Here is a 19,930-nt window from a genome sequence, read left to right as displayed (position 1 = left end):
CTGCATCCTCAGCCTTGTGTAGACAAACCTCTGTTGATCGAGACCTACCTCAGTCACTTTGTATTAACAGTGGCTAGTGTGACTGAGAAACTGAGGTTTCAGTTGAATTTAATTTTATTAATTTCACTGAAATAGCCACATGGGGCTAGGGGCTACCCTACTGGAGAGCTCAGGTATAGACCAGTTCCTACTCTAGGCCTCCTGCCACTCTCACTCATCTAGTCCTGTTGTCAGGCAGGGACCAATTGGGGACCTCCATCTGTTCCTGATTCCCAGCTCCTAGTTGCAGAAAGGAGGCAAGGTCCACTCTTGAGTGGTGACTAAGTATTAATTTTGTGATAATTGTTAACATTTAGCCTCCTTTTCACCTCTAAAGGCCCAGTTATTATGGAGTGGATGGAATCTTTTGTGCCAGAAAGTTCATGGCCGCGATCACTAAGTCATAAACACTTAGATGTCAAATAAAACCATATTAGCTGTAAATGCCAGACACTAGCAGCAATATTAGAATCAAATTACTGTTACAGAAAAAAAATCTGTTCTCAAGTCTCTCACTCCTGCCTTCCCTCTGGATGTCCACACACCCAAGAATCTGCACCTTTGGCTGCTGAGCTTGCAGCCCCCACCTCTTTTCTGCTGCTCTGGGCATTTTTACTCCTTATCAGTTTTACTGAAACCAGTACCACTTGTTTATTTGCTGATGCAGTTTTCACAAAACTGCATGTGTGTTTGCCTCCACGTGCTTTTTTAAAAAATGTTTTTATTGCCATATGTTTTTGGGGAACAGGTGGTATTTGGTTAGATGAGTAAGTTCTTTAGTGCTGATTTCTGAGATTTTGGTGCACCCATCTCCCAAGCAGTGTACACTGAACCCAATTTGTAGTCTTTTATCCCTCACTCCTTTTCCCCTAAGTCCCCAAAGTCCATTGTATCATTCTTATGCCTTTGCATCCTCATAGCTTAGCTCCTGCTTATGAGTGAGAACATACAATGTTTGGTTTTCTATTCCTGAGTTACTTAGAATCTCCAGTCCCATCCAGGTTGCTGCTAATGCCATTCATTCCTTTTTATGGCTGAGTAATAATTCCATTTTATATATAAATATATAAAAATATATATATTAAATATTAATATATTTATATATTTATAAATGCATTTATATATTTATAAATGCATTTATATATTTATAAATGTATATATTTATAAATGTATTTATATTTATATATTTATAAATATATGTAAATATATTTAATATATTATATATTATATAATATATATTTATATTATATATTATATTATATATTTATATTATATATTATATAATATATATTTATTATATATTATATATATTATATAATAAATATATATTATATATTTATATTTATATTTATATTATATTTATAAATATTTATATATATATTTATATATATAATTTATATATATAAATATATATAAATATTTATATTTATAATTTATATATATAAATATTTATATTATATAAATATAAATATATAATATATTATATAATATATATTATATAATATATAATATAAATATATAAATATATATACACACACACACACACACCACAATTTCTTTATCCACTCACTGTCTGATGGGCATTTGGGTTGGTTCCAAATTTTGGAATTGTGAATTGTGCTGCTATAAACATGCATGAGCAACTATCTTTTTCATGTAATGACTTCTTTTCCTCTGGGTAGATACACAGTAGTGGGATTGCGAGATCAAATGGTAGTTCTACTTTTAGTTCTTTAAGGAATCTACACACTATTTTCCATAGTGGTTGTATTAGTTTACATCCTTGGGGGGAAGAGTTGAAGAGGTTCATCTGAGAATCTAGAGGAGGCCAGCATTTCTGCCTCAGGAGTTGAAGCCGTTGGGCTCAGGTCCTGGCTTTCTCATCTGAAAGAGATGAGCTCTGTGGCTCTGCACCTGGCGGTCCCTGTGCTGCCTTCTGAGCTGGGTGCAGAGCCCGGGAGAGGAGGGCAGCTGTGCTCCCTCAGGTCCGGGGACATCTCCACCAAGGTGTGGTTGGGATGCTTTGTGGGGAGGGAGGTCTGATTAGAATCCTGCTAATACCAGTAACAGTGGATGAAGAAGCCTGCAACTCTAGAATTGAATGAAATAAAAATCAGCCCTCGGACATTCTCCATTTCCCCCTGTTCCCACCTTTTGGAAATTTTTCTGCATCGTCTACATGATAGTTAATTGTTCACTAGTTTCCTGTATAGACAAAGTTTAATATAAATAAAAAAGCTTTTCACAAAAAAAGAGCCTTCATTAATTTAAAGAAAAAAACAGGAAACTGTATAAAGGAAATCCCACTAACAAAGATAACCAATGATGTTTTGCACGGTCATCCATCTAGGCTTTAATACAGTTTTAAATAAAGGGAATCCTCTTACAAACTTTATTCCTATAGGATACTTTTTTTTTTTTAATTCAGAAGAATGCTGTGGGCAGCTGCCTGACTGTCCCTGTAGTTTTTCTTTCACTATCTATAGCTTCAATGAGTCCATATCTTGGCTCACTTGTGAAATTATTTCATGAGACGAAGGAAGGAAGAGTTCATCAATGAAAAATTCTGATTTAGGTATTGCCTGCTGCCCTCCAGAGATAAACCAGTCTGTCCCCACAAGTGGTGTAACTGTTTGTCTGCCCTCTTCCTTGTTAGGGTCATGTCAGTCTGATAATAGTGCTGATAATCTTTTACTTGAATCTCTTTGGTTGCTTATGAAGTTGAATAGTTTTTCATCTGTTCATGTGCTATTTTGTGATTTGTATTCTAGGTATGATTTTCTGTTGGGGTGTTGGTTTTCTTTTTAATTTCTTATAACTCTTTGTATATTAAGATTAGGAATTCCATCATATGATGAAGAATCCCTGTCCCCTTTTCCCTTTTCCCATTTGACTTTGCAAATGGTAGGTTTTATGATAGGTTTAAAGTTTTAAATTATAGTCAAATTTATAAATATTTTCCTACATGGTTTTGGCTTTTGCGTAATTCTTCAAAAGTTCTTACTTCCAAAACTTACACAAATACTTGCCCAGTTAAAAAAATTTTTTCAATGTTTGTTCTATCTAAACTTATTTTGGTAAGAGAGAATAAGAATAAGAATACTGGTCTAATTTTTTTTTTCTCTAAATGGCTAGCTAATTTACTTACCAATACTACTTGAAAAGATCCTTTTAAACTTTTATTTGCAATTTAACACTATAACATACAAATTTTCTCTATGTGCTAGTGTTTCTTTCTGTATCTACTACACTTGATTTATCTACCTATCTCAGCCCTTTCATTGCTGGGTTTGTTAATATACCTTAACATTTGATAACCGAGTCCCTCTAAAGATGGGGTGAGAGGAACATTGATATTTATATTATCTTGAAAATTGACTGTTACCCCAGTAAATTGAGTCTGTGTCCATAGAATTTCCTAAAAGGTTTTTGTAAAACAGAAATTCTTAAAATATGATCTAAAAGCCACCTGTATCAGAATTACTTGGGAGTGTATTTTAAATTTCAGTTTCCTGAATCCTGCCTCAGAATTCCTGATAAGTAGGTTGGGCTCAGGAAACTTTATAAGCGTCTCAGAAGATTTTTAAGAACACCATAAGAATCTTAGCACTCAGATAAAACATGGTGAGCAGCAGCCAAGTTCCTCCTGTTTAAATGTTTAAAAACATCCCCACTACCTTCTTATAAACTACCTGTGTTAGATGTACATGTGTGCATACATGTACCAAGGGTTACAAATGTATCCTGTCAATGAACATTTTTGAGTGCTTAATGTTGTCCAAGTGCTAAGAATACAAGGATAACACCTCGCATCTGAGATTTGACCTTAAAATGTGTAATCCTACTCCCTGATTATGCACATATATCTCAAACTCCTAATATATTTTAGGTGAAAGCAAAATTACTGCCCTAGAAGAACGTGCAGTTAGTTGGGGAGAAATATATGCACAAATGGTTCAACTTGAGGCCGCTTATAGAGGGCAGTTCATCAGATACAAGATGATCCAGATAAAAATGGAGTGTGTTGGTTAATGGGGGAGAGTGTATGAAGTACCAGCAATAAATGGGGCCAATCAAGGAACTTTTTCTAGATGGAAGAAAGAACAGCATTCCAATTGCAACTGAAATTAAAGACTCAGTATTTTTCCCTTAAGAAGCAATAGAACACTCTCTTAGACCTGGTTGTGTTTCCTGAGCTCTGTGGGTTATGTTATCAGCAAATTTTCCATCTGGACTGGTCTCTCATGGCAACACAGGTATTTTGTTCAGCTTGTCTTTCTTTAAAACATTATCTTCATTACTTATTATCATGTTAAGATGGTGATTCCAGCTAAGAAGACAGGACATTGAATACAGACTTAACGCTTCATAACAACCTTTTTGTGTCTGCTACTTGCATGTCTTTAGATTCTGGAATACCCAATTGATGTACAACGCAACCAGCTGCCCTTCTTACGGAATCCAGATATCTTGGTGGGAGAAAATGACCTGACTGCCCTTAGCTATCTTCATGAGCCTGCAGTTTTGCATAATTTGAAGGTCCGTTTCCTGGAGTCCAACCATATCTACACTTACTGTGGTAAGTGGGGGGCATCTGTTGGCTGCATGCGTTGGAAAGTGCTTACCAGCTTTAGACTTGCTCAACTCAAATGCTTAGGAGTCCTCATTTCACTCTCTCATTTGTAAGTATCTCTCCACTGAGACCCTTGAAAGGTTTGCAGTCAGTGAATGTGGCTTAATTAGGCTGCCCCAGTCTCTGTGGGATGATTGGTGTTAATCATGGATCAACCAGGGAAGAAATGGGTCACACCATGTGGTGCGACTGGCTTAGCTCAGTCCTTGGAGTCCTGGGAGAGGAGTAAGTACAGCATCGTGTCTGAGCTGGGAGCCTGCTCTCAGCACCGAACCCTTGTTTTGTTTTGCCTTGTTTTATTTTCTGCTTGAAAAGCCTGCTTTTCTGTGATCTTCTCACTTGCCTCTGTTTGTACTGACATAATACCCAATGAGTATTTGTCAAAATAGTGAGCAAAATTCATAACATATTTTAAAAGTCATGAAATTATATTTGATTTTCTTAAAACTTCTCCTTTCCGCCGGGCGCAGTGGCTCACGCCTGTAATCCCAGCACTTTGGGAGGCCGAGGCGGGCGGATCACGAGGTCAGGAGATTGAGACCATCCTCGCTAACATGGTGAAACCCCATCTCTACTAAAAATACAAAAAATTAGCCGGGTGTGGTGGCGGGCGCCTGTAGTCCCAGCTACTCGGGAGGCTGAGGCAGGAGAATCGCTTGAACCGGGGAGTCGGAGCTTGCAGTGAGCCGAGATCGCGCCACTGCACTCCAGCCTGGGTGACAAAGTGAGACTATGTCTCAAAAAAAACAAAACAAAACAAAACAACAAAATAAACTTCTCCTTTCCTGTATCACAAATTCTGATCTCTCTCTCTCTTTTTAAAGAGTATTGCTAAGTGGCATAGCAAAAATAGAACCCTATAAACCGTTGTTTGAGAGGCAAATTGAGGATCTTGTTGGGGATTCCGGCTGCTGGGCTCCTTTGTGGGAGTCGTTCCTTTGTGGTCTTGTCCCGGGAGGGAACGCCTGGCATGTGCCCTGTGGTCTTGCTCATTGTCATAAGCGACACCTCAGGCGCTCAGGGGTTTTTCACTTTTATATTCCACTTTGGTTTGGAATTGATAGTTTTAGCTGCTAAGTTAGGGTGAGTTTTTCTTCCAGATTTCAGGAGCTGTCGATAGCAAGTTGATTCCAGTGCTTGAGAGCTGTGATTTCCCAAAAGCTCCTTCACTCCAACTGCTGGTGGGAGTTTTATTTGAAACAAACTGTCAATTATCAGAGCCTTTAATAAGATATTTGCTTCAAAAAGGAGACTTTTAAAATTTGACTCCTATTTTAGGAGAAAAAGATAAGTGACCATCAGGTTCTGTTTTTAAAGGAATACCCTCTAAGATGTCCCAGTGTCTGTGCATATTTATCCAAATGCATCTTGACTCCTCCAGTTCAAGCTGTTCAGAGTGACTGAATGGCACAGAAGTCTGAGTCATCCAGGAAGCACTAGATGCTGCTCTGGAGGGGCCAGGATGTTTAAGGAAAACACGTGACCTCGGAGTATGATATGGAAATGTGAATTGCCTGCTACGTGAATTAGAATCTTATAGAACTCTAATAACAAGCAGAACATGTGAGGCTGTTCCTAAGAGGATTCTCCAAGTGATTAGCCACATTAGTGGAATTTGTTAGGGTTCTGGGCCTTATATTTTGGTCTTTTCAGGCATACTTCTTTCAAGAGGACTTGAGTGTCTTTTTTACCCCCTGGCCCTTTCCCCTTTATGTGGAATAATCTGGTTTATTACACTTCGCGTTCCCAGTGTCTCTTTTCAGACACCAGAAGGGAACACAATGTCGGAGACTTCCCATCTTAGCAGTCGCCCTTTCGTTGCCTTCTCCTTCCCAAGTGACTGGAAAAGCTTCTGGTTTTTGTACCTCAGTCAGTGGGTCTTCTGACATCCAGAATGTGATCTTATGGGAAAGAAAAAGGCATATCTCTGTTTTGTCTGAAAGATCAAATTCACAATTTTTTCCTTCTACAGGCTCAAATATCAACCTGCCTCACATCATCCATAAAAGATTATCTGAACTTTATAGCATTTCCTGGTTGCTCAATCAACATGTATTTACTGAGTCCATCATTGCAATGCATTCTTTAGGGGACACAAGGTGTAAGGGAAAAAAGTTGAGATGTGGTGTAATAAAAAATAGCAAACATGCAGTGCTTACTATACAAGGCACTGGTCTTAAGTGTTCTCTTTTTTTTTTTAAGACAGGGCCTCACTCTGTCGCCCAGGCTGGAGTACAATGGTGCCATCGTAGCTCACTGCAGCCTTGAACTCTTGGGCTCAAGCATTCCTCTCAGCCTCCTCGAGCAGCTGGGACTACAGGTCCATGCCACCATGCCCAGCTAATACTTTTTTGTAGAGAAGAGGTCTCACTGTGTTAACCAGGCTGGTCTCAAACTCCTGGCCTTAAGCGATTCTCCTGCCTCAGCATCCCAAAGTGCTGGGATTACAGGCATGAGCCACCATGCCTGGCATTTTCCCTCGCACAATTCGTCATTTTTCCTTAGGATGTCCCAGATAAATGCAGTTGTTATCTCCATTTTATATAACAGTTGAGGAAACTGAAGTACTGAGAAGTAATTGCCAAAAATGACATAGTTGGCTGAGCCAAGATTAGATCTCAAGATATGTAAATTGTATTCTCTGTCCACATGTTATTTGTATTTTAGTTAAGATAACCAATATACAAATAAGAAAATGTATAATCCTTTCCCAGATTTTAGTTCTGAGATGGATTTTTAAGTCTCTCTAATATATACTGGTAGAATTTAATATCTTCTTCTCTCTGATCCTGGAACACCTTGCACATGTCTATTTTATTAACTCAATTTTTTTTTAGCATTTGTGAATGAGTGTGTGTGTGTGTGTGTTTGTGTGTGTGTATGTGCGTATGCTTATTCCAGGCTGTAGGGTATTTGGAGATCTGAAGCGCACAGATGAGCCTTGATTGAGCTGATTGATTGGTTAAGACTGGTTCTGCTGCTCTCTCATTCTTTGGTTTTTGGCGTGTGTATGAATGGATGGGTGCCTTGAGCTAATAATGCCAGGTGTCTGCTGTGCTGTCGGAATCTGACCACCTTGTCTGTTTGCAGGTATCGTACTTGTTGCCATTAATCCTTATGAACAGTTGCCAATCTATGGACAAGATGTCATCTATGCCTACAGTGGCCAAAACATGGGAGACATGGACCCCCACATCTTTGCTGTGGCAGAAGAAGCCTACAAGCAGATGGCCAGGTGAGAATGTCCTCAGCCCAGAAGTCCTCCTGAGTAGTCAGTGGGCAGGAAGGGGAGTTTTTACCTTCCTCTGCAACTGATGCTCACAGTGAGGTGGTGAGATTGGGACTGAGGAAACATCTTGGAAACAAAGCAGCCCAAGTTCTACTGCCTACCTCATTTCTTCATGCCTTTATCTTATTCTTGTGAACTGGAACCTAGACTTGGAGAGCAGTGGCTCTTTAGACTTATTTCATTTTTTTGAGCAATGGAATAAATTCCTTGCATTTCATCTCTCTTTGACTTCCTTTTGGCCCCTTTTCCTCCCTTCATGGTATAATATAATTCATTTGCTAGCATCTCCATTCACTTACCCCAGCCTGATCTACAGATAGTCTCACTGAAGACTCCCTTTTGAAGAAACCAGGACTCTTCCACAACTTCTTGAGATGCCAAGCACTTAAGGGCAGAAATTGAAGTTTCAAACTGGCCGCTGTGCATAGTGGTTTGGGGTTTTTAGCCTGGAAGTGGAGCTCTGTTTAGGCATTTAAGTAGATCTCCTCCTTATTGCTGTTATTCTTTTCACTCTGAAAAATAGCACATCTGTTTCTTCAGAAAATGGGTTGGGTGATGGGCTGTAACTTCAGCATAAAGTAGGGAAAGATAGCTTTATCAATGTTTTGGGGGAAATGCAGGTCTCAGTTAATGCTAAAATGCTAGATCCTTTCAGCCAAGTTTTTCTTGTCACCTCTAGAGAACACTTTTTGGAGCTGGCAACATATAGCAAAGTCTTTTTGGAGAAGGAAAGCTATTTAGATTAATTTAGTAAAAGGAGTTAGTGATTTTTGTAGGGGGAGAATCCCATTCTAGGTGGTCTGTGCTTCAGTGGATTTCAGGGTACCATTTTCATCCCAGTGAAAATTTCCATGAGGGAAGACTGTTTTATGGGCATCCTTGCAGATTTATAGTGCTTTATTGCTGTCTGTAGAGATCAGTATATAAAAGGTCTGCTTCATTATAGATACTCAGTGATATATTCAAAATAAGCACTGATTGGAGAGCTGAAAAATCTAATAAACAGAATGATCTGTAACTATTTTATTTCTCCAAAGAGTGGAGCTAAAATTATTGCAATCTTTCACTTTTCTCTAATGCCAAAAGAAAGACCATACACTATATTAACCTGCTATCAGGGCTCAACTAGGAGTCCCTTAGCTTGGCAACTCATTGATGTGTACCTCCTACCCAATGGTGTGTGGTTCAGAAGATTGTGTGGAGAGAAGAATGAGCATTAGCATGTTGCACAGTATGCAGCCTGCGCATGAGTTTCTGTTGGAGGCCGCGGGTATGGCACAGAGGAGGGAGGCCTTGGGACTGAACGGATTCTGTGCTTTGGAAGAATCAATTCACCTGAGTCTACATGCACTTCATGTGAGAACAGCAACACTGTTTTCTCCTTTAGAAGATGGTTTCTTTATGGTTCTGAAAGAGAAGGTAGATGTAGCTTGGTTCTTACCATGTTATACCATGCCAACAGCTCTGACAGCGCTCTAAGACTTGTCCTGTCATGGCTGGATGCTTTCATCCCATTCTCTTGGCCATTGCACTTAGGTGTGTCAGACGTTTCCATTCTTCATCAAAGCTGCTTGTGGACTCCTGTAGGCTTGAGAGTCTTCTAGCTTTCCACGCTGTGGAGTCTTCTAGCTTTATCCACCCTGTAGACCCTCTTGACAAGATTCCTCTGTTCTTCTCTGCCGTGCCTGAAGCTGAGTCCATGGTTATCCTACAATTGGGTTATTTCACTTGCTTGGGACCTTTGCACCCATTATGGGGAAGAGGACGTGTGGGAGTCTGGGGTGATGGGTGTGATACTGTCTTGCCCTAGGGTAATGAATTTGTCAGGAGAGAGTTCGGATGTTAAAGCTGAACTGGGATTGCTTCCTTAAGGATTTTCTTTAAGGTTTTAAGGTTTATACTTGTTTTACCACTGGGTCCCTAATTTTGCTGAAGTTCTTGTGCAATTTTTGCTTATGAACATGCATTAGAAGTAGGAAGACCAGCACATGTGGCCACAGGGGAGAGCTTTTTTGTTTTTTTGATTTTTTTGTTTTGTTTTGTTTTGTTTTTGAGATGGAGTTTCGCTCTTTCGCTCAGGCTGGAGTGAAGTCCTGCGATATCAGCTCACTGCAACCTCCGCCCCCCGGGTTCAAGTGATTCTCCTGCCTCAGCCTCCTGAGTAACTGGGATTATAGGTGCCTGCCACCATGCCTGGCTAATATTTGTATTTTTAGTAGAGACGGGGTTTCACCATGTTGGCCAGGCTGGCCTTGAACTTCTGACCTCAGATAATCCACCCGCCTCAGCCTCTCAAAATGTTAGGATTACAGACGTGAGCCACCACGCACGACTGAGAGCTATTTTTGAATTACTTCTGTTGTCAGCAGCTCAGGGTTTCTGTTACTGATCTGAGATGTACATTGGAAGCCTCAGCAGAATCTGTTGAGCCAAGAAAGAAGGGTGACCCATTGGTTAGATGCAGGACAAGTTTTTGCTGTATTTCCTGTATGGGTCTTCTCTATCAGTTTTAGATACTAGAACACATTCATTCAGCAGCACTTGTCAACTGTCTGTTGTGCTTTTTCTGACTCATCAGTAGTCATTGAAATAATTATGTGGTTCAAGTAGCCATAGGCTAGCACAGTGTACTTTGAATTTGAGCCTGCCTAACAGCTGGGTGAAATGAAAGGTGTAAGAAACTAACATTAATAGTTTTCAGTCTTTGGAGACTACAACTCAGGTGGCCTTGGACTCAGTGATTCTCTTGATTCACTGGGGACTGGATTTTCTTTCTTGAAGTGGCTCACACAGGAACTCTTGATGCTTTGAGTGGGTGGGGAGACTCTGTGAGAGCATGAGGGACTAAGTATAGATCTTTATTCCCCCCAATACCCACCCCCCAAGAGTTCCAGGAGAGAACTGCTAGTGCTGGAGGAAAGTTAGAGGAGATAGCAGTAAGAGAAGAGGATTTGTTCACTGTCCCTGTCTCTGTCATATTCACCAAGTCTGGGCTTGAGGGTGAATGCAGATTCACAGTGAAGAAAAAGGGGGTGTTAAAATCCTATGAAACATCATTTTAGTGAATTCTGTCCACTGCATGAGAATCCTGTGAGGAAGGGGCTTACCTCCACTTCTTAGCTGTGTGCTTTCTACTCCTCCTTCCCCGTCTGAGACCCAGAAGGCCCACTCGCTCCAACCTCAGGTCCTCCATCAAATCATTATCAGCAGATGTTTATAAAGTATCAGTTATTTGATAGGCTCAATACTGGCCACTAGGAAATGTAAGACCTCACCCTGCTTCTTAAGGGGCTCACTGCCTGGTGGGAGAGAAAAGACGTACGTAGGCCAAGAAGCCTATAATTGCAGGAAGTATAAATAGAAACTGTGCCACGGTGTCATTTAAATTGCGCTTGGAGACCTAATGTCACAGATCGTCCACGAAAACTAGGATTTTAGCTGGGTCTTGATGAATTGGTAGGATGCACAGAGTGAGAAGAGGGCCTCTAGGTGGGTGGAGTAGTGGACCATGACCTCAGAAGTGGGGCGTCAAAAGGCACCACGAAACCACAAGATACTGCCTTGCACTCACTAGGATGTCTACAATCAAAGATATGATAATGAGTGTTGGCAAGGATGTGGAGAAATTCGAATTCTTACACCCTGCTAGTGGGAATGTCAATTGGTGCAACTGCTGTGGCAAATAGTCTGATGGTTTTTTTGAAAAGTAAAACAAAAATCCCCCTATGACCCAGCAATTCCATTCTTAGGTATGCACCCAAGAGAAATGAAAACACATTTTTTTTTTTTTTTTTTGAGATGAGTTTCACTCTTGTTGCCCAGGCTGGAGTGCAATGGTGCAATCTTGGCTTACTGCAACCTCCACCTCCCACGTTCAAACAGTTCTCCTGCCTCAGCCTCCCGAGTAACTAGGATTAAAGGCACCTGCCACCACACCCAGCTAATTTTTGTATTTTTAGTAGAGACAGGGTTTTGCCTTGTTGACCAGGCTGGTCTCAAACTCCTGACCTCAGGTGATCCACCCGCCTTGGCCTCCCAAAGTGCTGGGATTATAGGCATGAGCCTCCGTGCCCGGCCTGAGAACACATATTTACACAAAAGCTTACACATGTTTTTAGCAGTGTTATTCACAATAGCCAAAAGGTGAAAACAACTTATATGTTCATCACCTGATGAATGGATAAACCAAATGAGGAATATCCATACAATGGAATATTATTGGCCATAAAAGGGAACAGAGAACTGATACATGCTACCACATTGATAAACCTTGAAAATATGCTAAATCAAAGAAGCCAGATACAAAAGACCACGTGTTGTCTGATTCCATTTCTATAAAATGTCCAGAATAGGCAAATCTATAGAGACAGAAAGTAGATTTACAGCTGCCTAGGGCTGGAGGTTGAGGCAAAATGGAGCATGATTTCTGAGAGTTATGTTTTTTTGGGGGGTGGTTGTGGCAGGTAATGAAGTGTTCTAAAAATTGGTTGTGCTGCTGGATGCACAATTTGGCAGATGTACTAAAAATCATAGAATTAGACACAGTAAATGAGTGAATTGTGTGTTCTGTGAATGATATCTTAATAAAGCTATTATAAACAAAAAGACATGGCCAGGAGACTGTACCTAGGCAAGTTTAACTTACATGGTGAATGGATCTGCAGGGGTGTTCTGGGCTATAAAGTTAGAAACAAGGTGAAGCCAGACTGTGGAGGCCTTTGCAGGCTGGGGTGAACTTTGGGGAAGAAGTGTATTCTATTAACACAGTACAAAGTTGGCCAAATGAGTTTGGGAAACCGTGGGTTAACCAAGTTAAACGTCTTCCTTTAAGGCAGAGCTTCCCAGAGCCCTTATGTTGACACGCCTTCTGAGTTTCCAAGATAGGGATCCATTATGCTGGGTTTGCAAATCATATTTAGACACAAAACTGTTTTCAAAGATTATTTCAAGGGACTAATGTTCTGTGCAACACTGTTTGAGAAATGCATAGGGCAATGGAGAAATTTTAGTGTCTTGGATAAGGAAATAATATGATACAAGAGATGTTCAAAGAAAAATTTTTCTCTGTTGGGTCCTATTTCTTAATGATGTTTTCTTCTCCATATTCCTGTACATTTCCAAGGATAAGAATACCTTCTCATCAGAAACTTAGCTTGTTGTGGAAAGAACTTATCTGTGTATAGTATGGGTGAAAGGCAGGGAATTATAAAGTGTGAGACTTTGTGGCACAGTTTTATGTTCTATTTCTTTTGTCTTCCATGCTTTACCCCAGGGCATGTGATTGGTGCTCAAGAAAGAATAGGAATTATTCTCATTTATGCATCTAATTCTCAGAGTTGCTGTCTGAGATTAGTTATCCCCACAATACAGATGAGGATAGAGACTTTTGGATGCTGTATAGTTCTCCAAGGTCATGAAGACAGTAACTGGGTACAGATGGAGTTCAGACCCAAGCCTCTTTGCTGCACAGCTTCCTCCATTACCTGAGAAAAATGATACTACCTCCCTAGATGGGCAGAGATGGAACCCAGACCCAATCTGATTGCCCAATGCTTCCTGCATTAGCCAAGAAGCTGTTCTACTTCCCTTAATGGGTAGCAATGGAATTTAGACCCAATCTGTTTGCCCCAGAGCTTCCTGCATTAGCAAAGAAGCCCTACTGCCTCTCTAAATTTTGTCTGCTCAGCCCCAGTCTTGTCAGAACAGAGCAGATTCTGGTCCCCCAAGTAGCACTAAGGGGCAAAAGGGATAGATCTTTGTCCTTACAGTTTTGGTGTGTTTTCCAGCCTTGTTGGTGGGAGTGTGCCATCTTATTTGGCTGGCGGTGTCTGATTGCTTTTTTGAGCCATGTGTTTTATTTGTGCTTTTTTTTTTTTTTTTTTTTTTCCTGAAAGGGAGTGGGGATGTTGCAGAGCAAATTTATTTGCTCAGGTAGCCAAGGTAATAGAGCACCCACATTCCCATCTGTCTCTGCTGTGTTGCCAGCTGTGACTAATAATGAAAGATGAGATTGCTGTTGCCTGGGGTCCCGGGAGGGGTGTGCAGCTTGGAGGCCTGTGGAGGGGTGGGGCTGGTGAGGAATGAAATGCACCCTTGCTAGAGTGGGAGCCATCCTGGAAATGGGATCTGGAGCCCATGAGGGTGAGAGCCTGTGCTCGGCAAGGATAGGGATTCTAGTTAGTGGTCCTGGTTGGGCTCTTGGAGGAGGGTCTCTTGCTTGATTTGGATCCCCATAAGTGTGAAGAGCGTGTAGAGAATTTGATGGTCTTCCAGGGAAGCAGTATGGAAATGAGTGTCCATCGTGAAAAAGCCAAAAGTGTCCCTCTTGGTAAACAGGAGGGAAGAGGTTGCAAGGCTGATAGTATGAGTGGAAGTGACAGGCTGTCCTCTGTTGCCGGGACAACCCTTAGTGAGCACATTGACTCCTCAGGGCAATGAGAGAAATTCCTGATTGTGGAAATACATTGCAGAAGGGAAAGGGAGTGAGGAGGAAGCTATGCATTTTCCATTTTTGGAGGTCAAAATGACAATTAAAAATAGAATTGACAACTTTATCTTCCTAATGATGGGGATGGAATGCTCTGGGATGCATGAGAATGGACTCAGGACTTTTGCAATCAACTCCAGGCTGCAGATTCTGTTGAACTTGGATCTTCGGAAATACATCTTTCATAAAAGAATTATACAGAGGTGACCTAAATCTTCATGTTGCTTTGAGATCAAGTTTTAAATAAAATAATGTCGGTTTCTTCCTTCAGTTTTGGCATGAGGTGGTTTGTTATTCTGGGCTGTTACATTGTTTGGGGAGGTTGGGGATGTGGAGTGCTTCCTAGTTGAGCCTCAGGTTTTCAGTGAGAGAATGTCATCATGCTGATATGAGTGTGGAGCCAGGTTTTTCCTGTAAGTGGTATGCTATGCAGGAGTATGCAAGGGTCTGCCCCCGGTAACCTCTTCTCTCCCAACCTGCCATGTGTCCAGGGGTAGACTCTCTGACCTCTGTGGTTCTCAGCATCTTCACACTTTGAGGGGAACATTGGCCTTGCTTCTGAGAGGAACTTGGATCCGGTGAGAAGTCATGAGGAACTTTTGAAAGCTCTTGAGTGCTGTAAGACTTTGGGCACAGTTGTTACAGCTGACAGATTCATGGGCTATGGTTGAGTACAGTGAATGGTGGAGTCCTTGGGGAGGTCAGTGAGTAGGGAGCAATGACTGGGTGAATTTTATAGTAAAGTCTGAAACCAGGACTTCAGTCAGCCCTGAATTTTGGATGAACTTTTCTTTCCTTTGATTATAATTTCAAGTCAGGGTTAGTCAGAATTGCTTTAGGACAAGGTATAAGAGATGCTTAAAATGTCTGAACACAGGAATGGTTTTTAATCTCTTCTCCGGCCCCGTCTCTTATTTCTTGAACATGCCCTGAGCATTCCACATTCAGATTCCTTCCTGGGATGCTCTGGGCTGTTCACTTGTCCCTGTTCTTCCCTGCTCACCTGGGTCTCTCGTTCTGTGACCTGCACAGCCATGCCAGTGCACACCTATCTCCCTCCCCTAGGGATGCTACAGCACTAAGGTTTTGTGAAATTGTTTTGATCCTTTCCAATCTCTTAGATGGTATTATTGTTTGTGTCTACCTATCATATTCAAATTGCTAGTTTTATTGTTAAAATTTCTGAGTAGGGGAAAGTTATTTAAGTGTGCAGTGAATATGGCTAATGATGACATCCCTATTTTAAAAGAAACTGTTAGTAAATGGATATTGCCATCTCCTTTTAAAATTATGCATTTAGGAAAGAATAGGAGAGGCAGTTTCCTTTGCCTGCCTTCTGTGACCCTGCAGAGGTCATAAATATTATTAACAGTTGCATATCTGCAGTATACCCAACATGATTTGTGAGGTTAAATCTCAACTTGAAATCACAAAGCTAAGAGATATTTTAGTTTCTTAATATTTACTATTTTACCTGGAGAAGCACAGCATGTTAGAAAGGAGAGAGCCTGCGTCACCTGGTGGAAATTAGTTGTGCAGGATACTGTGTTCTGGCAAGTGGTCTTTTGGATGCTGCCCTACCATTCCCAGTATAGGATGCTTTCTCAAATGTGTTACATTTTTAACAGCTTTCATATCAGGAGTTTCTGTATCACACAGCACTTTACTGAGTCTCTATTTGCCTTCACCCATGGATCTGAGCTCTTCCTGTGCAGCTGTCCAGGATAATGATCATTTTCTTATATGGCAGCCCCTTCTGTCCTTGCCCCCAACTCTGGCCCAAGCCTCCTGGCTCCCACTGCCATTCCTTATGAGCATGGCTTTTCAGACACCCTCCTATCTGGCCACCCTGAGATGTCACCTGGTCTTTCTGTCTGATGTTGATGGTCGCTGGATGTGGTCTGCAGAATGTGAGGTGATGAGGTACTCGTGCAGAATTTCTAATGGAGCCTGAAAATGCATTTATTTTTGGCAGGTGTTTCATGTTGTTGACTTATTATAAGTTTACAGGCCACTAAATTTCCATCCCTTTCCCTGCCCCACCCACATGCACACTCAAGAACTGTTTTTAATCACAGCTTTAATGGGATGTAAATAACTAGCAATAAACTACACATATTTAAAGTGAAGTCACACACATTAAATTGCACATACAATTAGACATTGTATAGTATACGTCCCTGAAACCATCACCACAATCAAGATAGCAAACATTTCCTTAACTCCTGAAAGTTTTCTTGTGTTTTTTCTTTTTTCAAAGTCTCCCTCCATCCCCAGGTAACCTCTAATTTGCTTTCTGTCAGTGTAAATTCAGACTGCTCTTAAGGTATGTTGCCTTCATCCTGCACTTGCTCAATTGATTGTTTTTTCCCTTTGGTATGCTGAGCAGGATTCTATCCATATTAAATTTCACCCTTGTACTTGTGTTCTGTTATTTTGTGAATGTTATCTTTTTGAATTCTGATTTTTGCATCTAATAGATCAGGTCTCCCTAGCTTGATGCATTGCAGATGTAACGAGTCTGTTGTGTCGTTCTTATCTAGAAGTGGTAATCTGGATAGATTCCTGTAATGTGCATAGATTGCTGTAATGTGCATGGAGCAGTTTTTTCTCCAGGTACTAGTCACTTAATCTGGTAGAACTAAACATTGAGTCAAGTGTTCATGTGTATTAAGTCTTGCTAAAACCTGCACACACTGGGTTGGTCAATCATGACTTGTTCTTGGAGCACTCTTGGTTGTGTGTGAGGTGGACTAGCACAGACCCCAGTTAGCATCCTAGCTTCACCCGGGTCAAGCTCCTTCACTTAAGGTGTGCCATTTCTTTATTGGAGCAAGGGCATGTGTGTGTGCACTTGTTTCCTCAGGTCACTGTAAGGCATAAATGGGCTCAAGTATTGGAGCACTGAGCACGGAGCCCTGTGCAGGCAGAACCCTCCTGGGTGTGGGCTTCTGTGGCTCCTACATGCCGTTCTAGTTACACAGCGTTTTCCTGATGTCAAAGTCAAACTTGTCACCCTACATGGATTTCTTTTGGAATTAATAGTGGTGCTGACATGTGAGTAGGATTTAGTTTTTCAAGGTGTGTCCAAAATAATTTTCATTAAAAAAAAGCTAATAGAATGTGAAGCCTAGCAGGATGAAATGGCATTGCTGGTTACATCGTAGTAATGCTGTTCATGCTGTGTTAACCACTCTTTCTTTTTCAACTGTGTATTTTCACATTTATATCCCAGAAGACAGAGCAGCTGAAAACCTAGTCTGACAATGGGCCTGAGTTTTGCAGCAAAGGAACATGCTGGGAAGCGAGGCGGCTAAGAGTTGAGTGTCCAGGGACAGTAACGAGACTGGCTTAAGTTCTTAAAACACAGTAGCTGTGTGACCCTGAGCAAGTTCCTCAAGTTCACCTCAATTTGCACCAGGGTTTGTGTCTCTAAGATAGGCATAAATGTCATGTCTAACTCACTAAATTGTTAGAATTAAATCAGTTGATAAATGAAAATGCTTAGTATGATTTCTGGCATAGAGTGAGGGTTTGCTGAATGTCAGGCACAGTGGTGGTGATAGTACTGATGGCACATCATAGATGTCATATCCCTCATCATGTCACAGTATCCAAAAGAAGGAAACGATGGAAGAATTCATAGTTGAGTAAGATTCCATTTATAGGTTGTCCTCAGAACAGATTTTACTTTCAGGGCCAAGTGAACAGTATAAGGATAGCCAGTTCTATGTGCTCAGTGAAATTCTTTTGGACTTTTTAATAGGTTTGTGCTTGGCAACCAATTATAACTTCTATAATTCTAATTTCAATTTGTCTAGAGGAAATACAGCATAAATTACACTATGCTTATGCATTTATTATATATGGAAAACAAGCCACTTTCAGTTCTACAGTTAGAGTGAAATTGCACTGTTAGTGGCTGAGCAGCCCCAGAATAGCGTTTAAATGTGGACTTTACTGCCCAAAAGGTGACACTGTAAACTTAAACAGAAAATAATATATTCCATTGCAGGAACCAAATATAGTTATTTGATTGTATATAGCCAGTTTTTTGAAAGATGGCTAGCCAGACACCACTGATCATGTGGTGGATGCCAGAAAGCAGCTTTTCTTAAGTGGCTGGAAGTGATAGTCCCTTCTGGTGCTTGCAGTAGTGAATCAGTTGGTTAGAGCAGCAGTCTTCAAACTGCTGGGGTGTACTAGTTTTTGGAAGATGATTCACTAGAGTATGTGAAGAAAATATTAAAACCTTATTTTTTTTACATCTTTTTAAAACTTAAAATATCATTTGTATATGTTTTATACTATGCATAATATAGTACAGTGTCACAGAAAACAATTTATAAACTGTAAGCTTGCTCACAGTTTTCTTTATTGATAGGGATGCATGTCAAAAGTAAGATAACGAGTTTAATGTCTAGGGAAGTGTCTAAAGCCACATATGGAATGATCTTTGTGGACTGGTTCGTATTTCAGAGGAAAAAGCTGTCCCACGGGCCCCTGCTGGGGTCCTTGTGATTGTACCTTTACAGTGGGGTGAAGATGAGAGAAGGTGGCCATTCCATCATAGGAAATATAACTGAGAGTGCAGGCCATTGTCCCTCTATTAGTGTCATCTGTCTAGGCTGGGTTAAAGAGCACTGCACTGTCTAGTAGCTCTTTGATTCTATTAGGATATAATAAACATATACTGTTACAGGACCAACAGGTTCATATGCCCACTGCACAGTAACAGACCAGTTACACTGAGACAGCAGGGTTTTCAGCAGAGAAAGAGTTTAATGATCACAGGGCACCAAGAGAGGAGATGGGAGGAGATCCTTAAATCCACTTCCTTGAGGAGTTCCGGGCTGGAGTTTTTAAGGGGATCACAGAGGGCAAGGGGCTAGACAACTGGGGTTGTGAACTGGTTGGAGGAAGGATGATGAAATCATCAGGATGTGGAAACTGCGTTCTTTGAGTTAGTTTCTCCTGAGGTCCTTCAGACCAGCTATGTTAGTATGACTGATATGCAGGTCTTGACCTGTAGATGGTACTTAAATCCTTGGGAATGGATGATGTCAATCAAGGAGAGATTGTTAGGGAAGTGAGAACTTCCCAGATCTCTGAAAGAAAATCTTAAATGGAAAATGTTTTTTAATGTTTAAGTTGTTACCTATAGAGCAGTGAAAGGGAGCTATAGTCTTGTAACAGGGTCTCTGTAATTCTAGGACAGTAGGCACCACACAACTATGAGGAAGAGAGTCAGAAAGCAAGCCGACCTCATGAACACTGAATGTGCTGCAAGCTTGGTTTATTTTCATTTTCCCACTCCCTTCTTCCCTGATTAATTTTATACAGTTCGTAAGGACAGTTTCAGTATGATAATGAACAGTGTTTTGACTTAAAGGAATTCCCCAAAGCTCTTAATTTTAACTATCTCCATGATTTTAAGTCCCAGTGTATGGCTAGTCTACCTGGTCTTTGTCCACAGCAGATA

At 40.8% G+C, this 19,930-nt stretch overlaps 1 protein-coding gene across 3 annotated transcripts in view; it reads left to right on the top strand.

The window, feature by feature from the left end:
* Positions 1 to 19,930, top strand: part of MYO5B (myosin VB) — a 368,321-nt gene that overhangs the window by 149,585 nt on the left and 198,806 nt on the right. For all 3 annotated transcript variants that reach the window (XM_019013976.4, XM_055368552.2, XM_063699216.1), the window contains exons 3-4: positions 4,447 to 4,618; positions 7,763 to 7,907. In XM_019013976.4, the coding sequence (XP_018869521.3) occupies positions 4,447 to 4,618; positions 7,763 to 7,907 (317 nt within the window). The remainder of the gene's footprint in view (positions 1 to 4,446; positions 4,619 to 7,762; positions 7,908 to 19,930) is intronic.

The sequence above is a fragment of the Gorilla gorilla genome, chromosome 17 (assembly GCF_029281585.2).
Source record: "Gorilla gorilla gorilla isolate KB3781 chromosome 17, NHGRI_mGorGor1-v2.1_pri, whole genome shotgun sequence".
Taxonomy (NCBI): Eukaryota; Metazoa; Chordata; class Mammalia; order Primates; family Hominidae; genus Gorilla; species Gorilla gorilla.
The sequence above is the reverse complement of the archived record's forward strand: the minus strand, read 5'-3'. Positions and strand labels throughout refer to the sequence as shown.